This window comes from Protopterus annectens, chromosome 7.part1 (genome assembly GCF_019279795.1).
Source record: "Protopterus annectens isolate FY-2018-M chromosome 7.part1, PAN1.0, whole genome shotgun sequence".
NCBI classification, from domain to species: Eukaryota; Metazoa; Chordata; order Ceratodontiformes; family Protopteridae; genus Protopterus; species Protopterus annectens.
Window position 1 is genome coordinate 507,333,688 of NC_056740.1, and position 14,607 is coordinate 507,348,294.

Consider the following 14,607-nt stretch of genomic DNA (forward strand, 5'->3'; position numbering starts at 1 on the left):
TACTGAAGTCAACTGTGTGTATTTATGGGGGAGTTGTGCTCTTGCTTGACATTACAGAGAGACCTTTACACTAACTTGTGGGACACCAATATTACCATACTCTCCTCAACAGACACCGCTGATGTTATCAGCTGTAAATTGTTGTGTGAGACATTCCAAGACAAACTTGAGCTGTGGCACTTGCTTTAAATACAGAGGTCTGTAGTCTGTGTCCTTAGGTAGGAGTTCTATTCTCACTGCAGTTCTCTATGTGTGTGTGTTTGTTTGTGCTCTTGTATGGCATTACAGGCAAACTTTTACACCAGCATGTGGGACACTGCTGTTACTATATTCTCAATAGACACTGCTGATGTCATCAGTTACATTTGATTTCTAGATATGCCCTATTCTCACAAGGGCATGGTCAGAGACTGGCCTGGAGTCCAGGCAGAATTTGCCTCATCCTAAATGATACAGATTACAATGGCATGGCAGTCTATCCACATACACCATTGCATACTTTGTAGGCCCTCTGTTTTCTTGGTGAGAAACCCCTGTATTCTCCACAGCTGTTGAATGTGTCTGGTGAGGTACCTGCAATATAGCCTATTAGTGTTCTGATGAGGTTTGAGTACAGTGTTGTCATACAATACTAAGATCTGATTATGATGGCATAACTTATGATGTGCACAACATAGGCTTTCAATACCCATGTGGACACTTGGTGATTGAAGTTCAGATTGCTATCTACATGTGCTTGCATCACTGGGTTTCACCATAGCAAGACTATTGTCAATGCTGTAATTAGCGTGGAATTCCACTTTTCAGTAGGACAAAATAAAGACACATCTCTGCATTTATTTATAGACTGTGTGCCTTTGTCACCAATTATTTGTCTGTGTTAGTCCCTCCTGTAGTATGCTATCATCATTGGTGGATTCAGCAATTACACCCAGTATGCCAGAATCAGCAAACTTGGTAAGCCAAAGGCCATATACTTGATCCTGAATTGTCGCAAAATAGATTCCAAGCAGTAAAGGACCAAGCACAGATCTCTGGGGTATGCCAGTGGTGACAGCTCTACTGGCACAGATTGATTCACCAGCTGTCACAGTATGTGTTCTATGAGTGAGTCAATTGGTTGCCCATTTTTAATAAGGGTTAATCCCCAACTGCGAGAGTTTCTCAATGATACCTGGGTGGGGGGATTGTGTCCAAACCCTAGGCCAGATCAAGATAGGCAGTATGCACTGTCTTTGATCCAGGCCTGTCAGACAGAATCAGTGGGCTGTGACAACATCACAGATTACCTATCATGTGACTCAGGACATATACCTTCCTGATACGGTTGAATACACACTTCAACACACCCTCCACATGGGTATGTTTTCGTAGAAGGTGTACATCAACATGCATCCATCTGAGTTGGTGGGGACAGCACCTGACACATGCATGTATAGACACATCCTAACATTCCTCAGCTGTGAGGTAAACCAACATGTCATCATGGACCTTTTCTAAATGGACACTAGTAATATCCCGGCTGTGTGCAACAGACCTATGTGAGTTGTTAATGTTACATCATGTCTGTTACATCTGATAGATGTCTTCAAAGAGGTCATTGAGGCCATGCATGATGACAACAGTATCATCCTGTTTAACCTGACCAGGCCAAGGCATTTGACACTAATGTACACTGAGGTTTTCAATCAGCACTGTCAGAGGTGGCCATAAACAGCAGTATCTCCAAGTGGATATACCAGTGTATCACATACTTGGCATCTATGTTGACATGTGTGAAGTGACCTATATCTTGGGTCCAGTGATCAGGTCTGTATATAAGGGCTGTCTACTAGGCCCTTTCCTGTCCATTATTTTACCTACACATCCTCTGTCAAAACAATTGCCTGAAGGAATACAGATTGCGGGCAATCATTGACTCCACTGCCACAGCCATGACACCACCTGCAATAACAAGAACACATGGGGGGATTTGTTATGTTAGGAAAACAAACACATGACCCAAGTATAATGTGGACATCACACTCTATAATCAGACCAATAGGTATGTTACCTGTGTCCTGGGTAGATGGTAAGTGGAACATTCACCAGCATGTGGTCACAGTGCTGACTACCCCCTTGCATGTAAGACAAGTACTGAGTATATGAAGGACATCCACATCAGGGGCCATTATACCTCCAGAGTTTCCAACCTTCATCACACCAATAACGCAGTACAATGCAGCCTTCTTCATGTACCTCCCTACACATCCTCCACTGATGTGTAACTGAAGTATACCACCTTTGTCACAGCGAGCTGTCACACAGCTTATTGGCCTTACCTAGGTATTCTTTTTGTGGCATAAATAATACTGTCTGATGGTGCAGAACCCCCATCAAGTTGTTACACCAGATGCATGTGTGCTTCCTGGTCTGGTGATGCTCACAATATATACATGGTGTTTGGCAACATTAATAGCATGGATAACATTCATATATATATGCTGTGCACACTAATCAACTAGCCTGTATTGGTCATTAGGCTGCCTACAGGTATAGCTGTGTCCCTTCTAACACCTCCAGCAGATATTACAGTGCTCGGACAGTGTGCATGATTACCCTCATAGAGAGTAGACAAATAATAATTGTACAAGTGTGTTTGTACAGAATCATCTCTGATAACTCTAAATCACATATGTTATGTCAGAGGAATGGGATTACTGGTGGTATTATTCTGATATTGTCCATGATTGTTGTTGCTTCTTTTAATGTTGTCTATGAGCCTTTACCTGTGTCCCACTTGCTGGAGACTTCTGCTGAGATTACACTCATATTCAGGCAAAGCAGTTTGCACTGTTTCACAATATGCACCCTACCCTAATTTCATGTCAGATCCCTGCGAGATGTCCTCTGCAATATTCACTTAAGGATGCTTATCTCTCACAGACATCATCTCCATTGTTATGTCACCTTGTGTGACAAGCACATAAAGCACATTTCCACTGTACAGACCCTACTGTACCATATAGATATGTATTGGTGTTGCTGCTACAACCATCTTCCATTGACATGCCCTCATTTGCTGCACATTAGGTTGTGTCACATGTCCTCTTTCAATGATTTCATTCCTACAATTCATCCATCTCTCTCTATTCAATATACACACTCTTCCCCTGAGTATTTATTTTACATGCCAATCCATGTACCCTTACAAATCAATTACACAACTTCAGTAGAGAATGCCAGGGATGGGATTTCACAACACTCTTCACTGTAGCTATACTGTCCTGTAGTGTGTTTGGACCATATACTTAACATTCATAACTCTCAAATGTCCAGATTTTCACAGAATGTCCAGATGTCTTCCTTATCAAATCTGTGGCTTTCTGACATATCACTGGGATAATCACAGGACTGAAGTGACTCAGTATTACATACATTTGAGGTTTCACACTTCAAATCCTTCAGAACATGAATCTTAACACAAAACCTTGGTTTTTCTAGCACATTTCTATATGGCAAATTGTCAAATATTTCCTTATTTCTGGGTTATTGTCCCCCCATTATGTTGACCCTTGTCTAGATGTCTTGCATTAAGCGATTGAGAACTATCTGTGAAGCCCTGGTGATCATTGTGACATTCCATGAAAAACTGGGGACCATCAGTGCTCTGATTTAAACAGAAGTGCTATCCATGTTTGTTTACATGGTTTTCTGGCTGGCAACACTGTTGCCAGCCATGAAACTTCTCTTATTTATGTTCAAATGTGGTGGGTGGTATGAATATGTAATGCTCACTGCTGCTCACTGCACATCACCGCATAAACGTATAAACTCCTTTATTGAATCCCGGGGCATATCTGTACAATGTATATTAACAAAAAAATGTAATGGTTTGTTCTCTCTTTTATAACGGAATGTGTACTCATGTCATTATATGTGATGTCAGTAAAGATGTTAAGATAATATTAATAATATAATAACTAAAATAAGTCGGCTCTGCAATGTGGGTAACCAGATAACAAGCATGTAATAGAGATGACTATACAACAATAGTATCAGACCAGAAACAAAATGATCGTATGAGAAATGAAATAAAACTGGTAATAGAAAGGAACAGTATTATGATTAATAAACATCATAAAATGACTGCATAATGGAAATAGCCCTATGGCAGCAGAATTAGTACAGCAATAATATGAGAAATAAAATAATAATGTTAAGAGCAGCAGAGAAGCAGTATAACTACTTGCAGCAGAAGGTGGATTTAACGAAGTAGAAACTATAATAAAACAGGCCTGTAAGGCAGGTAATGAGACAACTTCTGCATCAATAAATAAATAAATATAACTAACCGACTAACTAACTAGCTAAATAACTCAATAAAACCACTACAATGTTGATATACCAAGCAGCAATTGCAATAGTACAATACACCTTTTCCTTGTATTTGTTTTCTGGGGTAGAGCACTGATTTCCGTGGAGCTTTTTCAGACTCTGCCAGGGAGTGGTGTCTGGATAAGTGATTTACTCAGGGTAGCACTTTAAGGATAGCAACAATCACCAATGGCATAAAAGTCATAGCAATTTAACAACAATATAAATGCAGGTAATCAGACAACAACTACAGTAAAAGTGCATCATTAAAAAAGAAATATAAGATATAAAATACAGCAGCTAAGATCAGGAGGCTAGTACTAAATGTCAACAACCAAGAGTAATATAAAAATATGTAAAATAAGTCTGATAATTGTAGTGGAACTGTACTAAATATAGATGAACCAGCAAAAATACAAATAAATGATAACACCATCAAAAATATCCGTAATACAATATTATAGGTGACAGGTACTACAGAGGTTAACTGGATGACCTTACCTTAAAGATAAAGGTGCTAAAGCATTACTTGGAGTAGAGTTGATAGGAGCAGAAAAGTGAAACAAATTTCACCTATTGGTGTCTTTGTAATGCTGGACCTTGATGTATTTCAAGAAGTTCAATTTGTTTGATAAGAGGTCACTAGCAGAAGCTGCTCACACTTCCAGCTGAATAAAATACAAAGCCAGTCAACATAAGCCAGTGTCTTTTTAACTTACTGTCTAATGTACAGTTTCAAATTGATGCAGCTTGTGATATTACAGGAGCCAGACAATGAAAACTAAATTTAAGAAAATAGAAATCTGAAATGGCTGATTGTATGATTGTATGGAGAACTCTCTCTCTCTCTCTCTCTCTCTCTCTCTCTCTCTCTCTTTCTCTCTCTTCTCTCTCTCTCTCTCTCTCATTCAGGTGTACGGAAGGCAAGAAATAAGATTTTCATGGTGGGTTCAGACAGCTTTTAGCTGTCTACAGGGTTTATATGCCTTATGACTGGAAAACAGGCAATGATTTTACCCTACATAACAGCTCGTCCTTTACAGTCTTGGGTAAGTATAAGCCCATCAACCTCACCAGCCTTATATGCAAAACCATGGAATGTATCGTAATAGAACTCATTTATGCAGTCATATGCAACTTAACTGATTTATATTATCGTAACCACTCCTTGTAGAACTAAAAATTACTATAACGACCAAAACAGAATGACCAGTGAAAAACAGCTCTACTTTCCAAACACTTTTAATCACAGAACACACTTCTCTTAGTGCCTCGGCCGTAGCATTTACAGAGTAAAAACTTTCATTGTTAAAAGATTTCTTATTTATACATTTTCTGTTAATTAATTAATTAACAATTAAGTTATCACAATTATTCAATTCTCTTCCTAAAGTTAAAAAAACATTATATAAAACTATGCCAGTTGCATTCTTTGTTCATACCCTTAGGTATAAGTGTGTCATATTTCATTATTAAAATATACTCCTTCCTATTTTAATAGCTCTACATTACCATATTGTAATGTTACTTGCTCCAGCACTGTTACTTTCATAGGTTTTATATCACCTTTATGTTCTTTATTAAAGTGTTCAGCTACAGGACTGAGAATTTTATTATTACTGATGTCTCTCACATGCTCTTTTATTCGTTCTGCCAAAGATCTTTTTGTTTTCCCTATATAGCATTTATTACAAGGGTACATTAAACCATAAATCACACCTTTACTATGACAAGAATACGTTCCCAGTGTATTAAATCTTTTTCCCCCTATTTTCTCTATTTTTGTTATTATATGCTGGCATACAGAGCATTTACCACAAGGAAGTGTTCCTTTCATTTCCACATTCTCCAGCTTTTTCTCTATAGGTCTTCTATATTTTGCATGCACCAGAAAATCCTTTAAATTTCTTCCCCTTTGGTAAGAAATTCCTAACTCTATTCGTGATAATGATGGAACATCCCTTCTAATTTGTTCCCAGTATTCCTTAACCACTTCTGTCAATCTCTGAGAAAATAAGCTATATTTATATTTCAATCAGTTTGGTTGTATGAAGGGCATGTCCAGTTTCCTGAACTTAGTAAACTTTTTGGAAAAGGTTGCGGAGACTGTAGATAGTGGACACTCAATGCATGCTACTTATCTCAACATAGTCAAGGCTTCTGGTACTATCCCCCATGATAGTATTGGGTTTATGTTTGCCCATCAAATGATACATTCCTTGAACAATCATTACCAAAGTAACATCAAACACCCTTTTTAATGAAATGCATATAATCTTAAAGAATGTAATTAAACAATCATAGTTGGCCACAAAAAGAACACTCTTAAAAGATTATTTTTCAGAAAGTAGGAATAAATCAGTTAATTCTTCTTATATTTCAATGATATTGATCACCTTTAAAAATTTTATTTGTAAGAACCCTGAATATAAAGCATAGATTTTCTTACCATTTCCTATAACTTACAGTCAAAATAATATTGGTACATTCTACTTATCAACAATGATTACATTCAAAGAAAATAATTGATATATTGGTATCAGCTGATGGAGAGTGGAAAAGTACAAACTACAGATTATATTATATATACGTTTGATTTAAGCAAAGAAATGTGGTTAGACATTAAAATTTGTAGACACTCAGTTGAACATAAGATTCATTTAAAGCAATCAATAGTGATAAACTCTGTTCCGAAGTTTATTGATCTTTTAATTATGCTGATGCACCAGAAAATAATGGCGAAAGTTCTTCTACCTAAAATATATAAAGTTGTTAAGATACAACAAAATATTACAGAGAAATGTATTGGTATTTTTCATACTTATTAATAATAGTTATCCAAGTGAAGATGATAAAAAAATAATGCTGCTATCATCAAAACAAACCACTTCCTCACCAAATTGGAGATCATTCTCTTGGAAATTCATGCACAGAACTTTCGTTATACCACATACAGTTGAAGTAATGCACAAAAAGGATTTCAGATGATGGAGGTGCAAATTAAATGTTAAAGCTGATTGACAGCATATGTTTTTTGATTGTGTAGTGCTCAGACCATTTTGGGATAAAATGAATTTTCTTTTGCACCCTGTTTTCAATAATAAATGTATTGTAACTAAATCTGTAATTTTATTTAATATATCAATTCCTGCATATGTCATGAGAATAAAGTACCCACTTTTATGGAGTATCTTAACAGTAGCAAAAAAAGTTATTGCCAAGAACTGGAAAAATTAGTCTACTCCAACTACGAAAGAATTCGTAAACATTGCAATTGGAGTATGTCACTTTGAACTTATTACAATCAAGACAAGAACAACCAGTCACGTGTTCCTACAACACTTGACTGCAATTTAAACAACTTCTAGATAAACAGTTTTTAATATGTAATTAATTAATGTTAGTATTTGATTTATTGTAGAATTCGTGTTGTATTGTAGACACCTTTGTAAATAGTTGTGTTGGTTGTTTTTAATATATATATATATATATATATATAAAGGTAAACCACAAAAAGGTCACCTGCAGCAAAGTCACTCTGCCAATAAACAATTACTGTTATCCCTTTAAAACCCATCCTTAGAAAAAGGAGGGTAAAATATTGATTTCTGATTGGTCAATGAGCATTTTAAATGTATAGGTTTGTTAAGTATGCACTATCTGATGAAGGGCTTGCTAACTTGAAAGCGCTAAGCAGTGCACTTTTTATTTTGTTTTATTGTTTTAATAAACATTTACTGTTTTTCTACAAGATTTGGCATGGTGTCTCCTGCCTTTTGTGCCTTTTGGATTTATATGTATATATATATATATATATATATATATATATATATATATATATATATGAGTTATCTTCAGTTTACCGACAGTCTACTTCCCCGACACACATTCTCCTGACACTTCAAATTACCGACATTCCCAAAGCCAACTTTACTCATGTGGTTAGTGAACACTTGGCCATCTACTTGAACTTTGCCCCCCCCCCCCGCAGTAGTCCATTCTCAGAGTTGGTCCATTGGTGGGTTTGTTTTCTTCGGGTAGTTCTTCCATCGGGATAACCAAGTGTTTACTTAATTTCTAGGAAAACAGCGGCTTTGAGAATGTCAGTGATTTGACATGTCAGTAAACTGGGTTTCGGGGAAGTGGACTGTCGGTAAACTGAAGGTAACCTATATATATATATATATATATATATATATATATATATATATATATATATATATTTTTTTTTTTTTGTTCTTCTAGTCATGTATTTTGTTATATTTCTAATTTTATACATTGTTGTTTGAATGCTAAATCATTTAATAAAGATAATTAAGAAAAAAAAAAAAAGAAAATACATGGTACAATCTCTGAATGGAACATTTAAGCTGGTGGGATACCAGAGTCATTTCTGAGTCCTCTGTAGCTTGACACTTATTTTAGAAATATCATAACCGAAGTATGTTTGATCACATTTCTTGATGCCTGCAAGCTGGGCACTTCTGTCCACTCAGCCATAGATACTAAACATCTTCAGAAAAGGCTGGAGTCTACATATAGCTGGTATTCAGAAAATGTTCATATGTTAAATATTGAGAAGTGTAGTGTAGAAGCATTCAGAAAAAAAGGCTGCTTCCACCCTAAAGGTTATAAATCTCACTCCTCTTCAAGATGATGCAGTCAAAAGAAACCTGGGTGCTTATGTGGACAACTGCCTCTCATTCAGTCATCATGTTTTTTCACACTAGGCATGAGGTTATTCTACCCTGACACAGTTAATTTCCAAAGGAATCTCTTCAAGAGCCAAAATGCATTCTACTTCTGTACGCTCTCTTTATCAAATCTATCATCTATTGCAATATCCCTTTTGATGCAGATAAATCTATGAAAATCACTCAACCAAAAAGGCTCTCAAAAATATATAACAAATAATATTAACATTCTTAAATTCTACTGCATGTTTAATGTATTCTGACCAAAGAGATTTTGTTGATTTCAGAAAAAAATCCTTTAGTCCACTACAGAAGTGAGTTTATTGTACTAGTACAAAACGGAAAGAGAAAATGTTTTTGTCTTTCATTCTATTAAGTGCCATCACTCTTTCATTTCACATTTTGGTTCATCTTATATTAAATCAGTGTCAAGTAATACGTAAGTTAATGAAAAAATGTACCAGTATAAATGAATGTATTACAAATAGCTAATTCTTAATAATAACGAAAATTAAAATCAAGGCTAAATGAAGTTGAAATAGAGTGCTTATTTCTGAAAATAAATAATATTAATTATATCATATACTTTAATTTAAGAAAATGTTGTTTTTTGGAATATTTCTAATATATGACAAGGGTGATGGCGTGCTGTTTCTAAAATTGTATTCCAAGAAAAATGGTGGCTGTATAAAGAAGTGCTTTCTGAACAATTGTTGAACTTTATTACCTTATCCAAAAGTAATTATTAAGTCAAACTTTGAAATCGATTTGATGTTCACTACAGTTGTTCATATAATGTATATGCATGCATGTGTCTTTTTGGGTCTACATGTGACAGTATGTGTGTGCATCCATATCTATCTGTCTCTAGTTGTATCTATATCTATCAATATTTATACCTATCTTTGTCTATCTCTCTATGTACCTGTTTCTCTTTCTCTCTCTCTATATATATCTATATATATATATATATATATATATATATATCTATCTATATAGATATATACATACATACATGCATACATAACATGAGTCCCTAACAGAAGGACAAAAGCCGATGAGACCGAATGATTATTTTTTTTGTTTTGTTTTTTTTCTTTTGTTTCAATGTACTAAGGTTCTATGTTTTGTATTTCAAATAAAATGTTAGAAATCCATAAATATGTAGATTTTGTGTGTGTGTGTGTGTGTGTGTGTGTGTGTGTGTGTGTGTGTGTGTGTGTGTATGCGTGTGTATGTGTGTGTGCGTGTGTGTGTGTGTGTGTGTGTGTGTGTGTGTGTGTGTGTGTGTGTGTGTGTGTGTGTGTGTGTGTGTGTATACCAAATACCCTTTTACTAACAGTGCAACTATTTAGACAAATTTGTCTGCAAAAGAGTGGTTTGTTTTTTCTTGGAAAAAAAAGGAAAATATTTTCCTTGTTATGTTGGTTTAGTTAGTCACTGAAATTTGTTTTTGATAAAAGGTAAGTCATATTGTTTTTTGTAAATGTAATTATATTTCTCAACTTCTTCTGGACAAATCAAGAAATAGTGTTGGGGGACTCAGAATCAAAATTAGGGACACTATTCAAATATTGCTCTAATTCACTGAGAAAGGTAATAGAACAACAGGCTTTATGTCAGTATGAATTTTCAAAACAGTAAGAACTATATTACTCTAATCTCTGACTTTATTGATTAACCAAAATCCTCAGTAACTTGTCAGAAAATCAAAAGTTTTGTGAGAGTCAGGACAAAATATGGGGAAAAGCAGGGATTTTCTGCAAATTCAGGGACAGTTGAAGTATGGATGTAATCTAACTTGGCAATTTGTGAGTGCAAAATTAGTAATATAGTCATATACATATATTTTGATTTGTATGCTTGTATCTGTATGTACATGTGTGTGTGTGTGTGTGTGTGTGTGTGTGTGTGTGTGTGTGTGTGTGTGTGTGTGTGTGTGTGTGTGTGTATGCTTTACTTACTTAAATTGTCATTCAGCATATGAAATACATTTTTGCTGATTTGAGTGCATTACAGCAACAAATAATACACAAGGGATGTGTGTTTTAATTACTGAAATATTCAGTTACTATCTGAGTTAAGAGTTTTTGCTACTTGGACATTACTTAGTTTAGCAGTGCTTGGCAATTATGCAGAGAAATAGAGAGGTTCGTCTTGTCATTCTGCATAGTCCTTAAGGTTATTCACCTCACCTAAACCCAGAAAACATAACAAATACACTAACAGACAAATTTAGTTTAAACTTAACCCCTGAATCAGCTATTTTAATTCCAAACATTCTTGAATACCTTTAACCTCTAGCTAGTATCCCAAAGGAATAGGTACTTCTGTTTAAAATGAAAACTACTACTTACATGAGGCTTGATAATTTGTCTGAATGCCTAATATATAGCCCCAGGCTTCTCTTGTGTATCCCCTTATAGCTTCATAGGTTCATAGGAGATTACTAGTCTAACGACTCAAAAACCCTTACAAATCTAGCCAGTTTTACCCAGGATTTACCCAATTTTCTATCCCTAGCTGTAAGATAAAAATGGTCAGCATTTGAAGTTCTGACAATTTTTACAGATTTTCTCTGTCTGTAAGGGATATGGGTGCAACCCCAGGAGTGAATTTTCAATTTCCTAGCCATTGGTTCTGATTGTCCTTTAAGATGGTCAGGGAAGGGCTCTCCATTCCAAAGGAGGGACAATCTCTGTGACACATATTTGTCTCTCCAGCATGATCTATTCATGTGAGAGATCAGGTTTAGATCCTGGGAGTGGGTAACCATTGTGCAATTATTTTTATGTATATGCAGCATCTTTAATTGTTTTTTTTTTTTGTCCTGAGCTTAGCTACAGGATTTTTTTATTGAAGCATGGTGAACTGCAGCCTTGATGCCTCTGCACAAGGAAGTCCCTGCCACTGACCCAGAAATCTATAGACCAGTTAGTCTGACTGGCTTTATTTGTAAAGCCATGGACTGTATCATATCAGTTCTCATAAATTATGATATCAAAAAACTTATTAGGCTATACCCACATCAGTTTTCCTTTGTCAAAAGTAGAAACTGGCTATTCAGTTTAGTTAACCTCTTTGAGAGTGGCACAAATGCTGTTGACAGAGGTCTGTTTATTCACACAGCTTATTTAGATCTGGCCAAACATTTGACAAAATGGCCTATGCTGGCATTATAAATAAGCAAAGAGTCTTAAAAGTAGATGGTGAGGCAGATAGCCAAATGGCTGAATGAAAGAACCCACATAGTTAAGGTGGCAGGTACCACCTCAGAAAGTAAGATGGTAGCTAACAGTATTCCCTAGGGCACAGTACTTGATTCCTCCTTTTTGATATTAACTCCTCCAGTCTCTAGGATGAGAATCAGAACTTTTGATTAACTAGGTTTGCAGGTGACTGCAAACTGAGTGTTATTATCATATCACTGTTTAATACATACAGCAAAAAAAAAAAAAAACAGTAAAGAGAAAGATTCATTATGTAACACATTCCCACCTAAGGAGTAGACTCCCATTTCAAATTAAGAAGTATAATATATTATCTTTCTACAAATTAGAATTGGATGATTAAATGGTTATTTATAAATTTGCCCATGGATTGACTTTTCTGGCAGTCTTTAAAAAAAGAGGTGCAGTTTAAGCGTGGGTACTGCCAATGTGTAAATGGTCACAAGACTCGGTGGTCTTGCATTGCATATGATCTTACAGGCATGTCATGCAGAACAAACAAAACTATCATCACACTTTATGCAGCTCCAACTTAAACACTTGTTGAGTACAGTACCCCTTCAGGATGCATCTTTCTAGACATGTTAAGAAACTGGTAAATCTCCAAAGGTTCCTAATCAAGATGATAGTTGGCCTAAAGTCCTATGCTAACAGGAAAGTATTGAAGCAATCTTCCATTGCTTGGGTTTCTTATGGGATCTTGCATGGTGATATATGCCTTGCAGTCCACACCGTTAGAAACTCCATCCTCCTTAATATCATGTATCTACACAAGTCATATCACTCCATTAATACCAGTACTAGTGACTGAAATTATCAAGGGGACATAAAAAGTGCACCTCTGGAGAGAGAATTTTATTACTCAACACCTACCCCTTTTGTATAACAAACCCTAGCATCCTTCATATTAAACCTGGTTGATTGGTTCAGTACCCTTAAATTTACAACTGATCTTCTTTGACCTTCTTGAGAAGGAGGGAACAGCATGAGGCTGAGTATGATGAAATGGTCTTCTAGCTCAATTGGTTTGCAATTTCTGTGATCCATTTACGTTTATGTTACTGATGCTTAAGTTCATTTTTTAATTAAGGTGCTTATTTTATATTTTCTCACCAGAGAAACATAATGTGCTATCTGTTTCAGGTATCCCACTTGATGAAGCCTACTTATTGTTACAGAAACTCAAAGGCTCTAAAACAGATTACCAAGACCAGGTATTTTTTTCTTTAACTTATATATATATATGTGTCTATATACCTTTGTCAGTATGTTTATATGTTTATATATCTATATCTATATATCCATATATGACTTTCTATTTATCTCTCACTCTCTCTCTCTCTACATATATATATATATACAAACACACACACACACACACACACACACACACACACACACACACACACACACACATTTCTCTCTCGCTGTATGTGTATATATATATATATATATATATATATATATATATATATATATATATATATATATATATATATATATATATATATATATATATACCACTGAGAAAACTAGTACTTGCGAACAACAAAGCCACTGGCTGAGAATCCCAAAAAATCAGGAAAAACAGCTCGGTTGAGGCTTCAGATTAATCAAGCCATAATAACTTGTTTAGAAAACAAAACTTCTTTATTAAAAAAATAAATAGATGAACACTTCTGCCCTTAAATGAGCTTTATCAGATCTGAAAAGCACTCATCTATTTGTTTGTCAATAAAGACATTTTGATTTCTAAACAAATTACAACTGCTTGGTTACGCTGAAGTCTCAACCAAGCTTGTTTACAGTGTATAGTTTTTTCCTGATTGTTAAGGATTTTCAGCCAGTACCAAACAAGGAGATGGAAGCGAACGATAAAATGCCAAAACCAAAACCAAGGTTCGCAGTGGAGAACCAAATAAGGGTCCAGACCAAGACTCAAGTCCAAAAATTTAATGAAAGCAATCCACAAATGCTTTGCACACAATATACGTTTTCGAAACGTCTTCTTCAGAATGCAAACACAGAATGACAGTGAAGTACTCTTAAATAGATGTTCAAAATTAATCCAATAGAACCATGATCAATCAAACAATTACAACCAACAAAACAATTAAATATAAATTAAGTTATATTAACTTAATTTATATTTAATTGTTTTGTTGGTTGTAATTGTTTGATTGAACATGGTCCTACTGGACAATTAATTTTGAACATCTATTTAAGAGTACTTCACTGTCATTCTGTGTTTGCACTCTGAAGAAGACGTTTCAAAAATGTATATTCTGTGTAAAGCATTTGTGGATTGTTTTCATTAAATTTTTGGA

General features: G+C 35.2%; 1 protein-coding gene across 1 annotated transcript in view; it reads left to right on the top strand.

Annotated features, from left to right (window-relative positions):
* The window catches only part of LOC122807607, a 1,864,409-nt gene that overhangs the window by 359,369 nt on the left and 1,490,433 nt on the right, over positions 1–14,607 (top strand). The window contains exon 6 of the mRNA XM_044078518.1: positions 13,424–13,494. Coding sequence (XP_043934453.1) covers positions 13,424–13,494 — 71 coding nt within the window. The remainder of the gene's footprint in view (positions 1–13,423; positions 13,495–14,607) is intronic.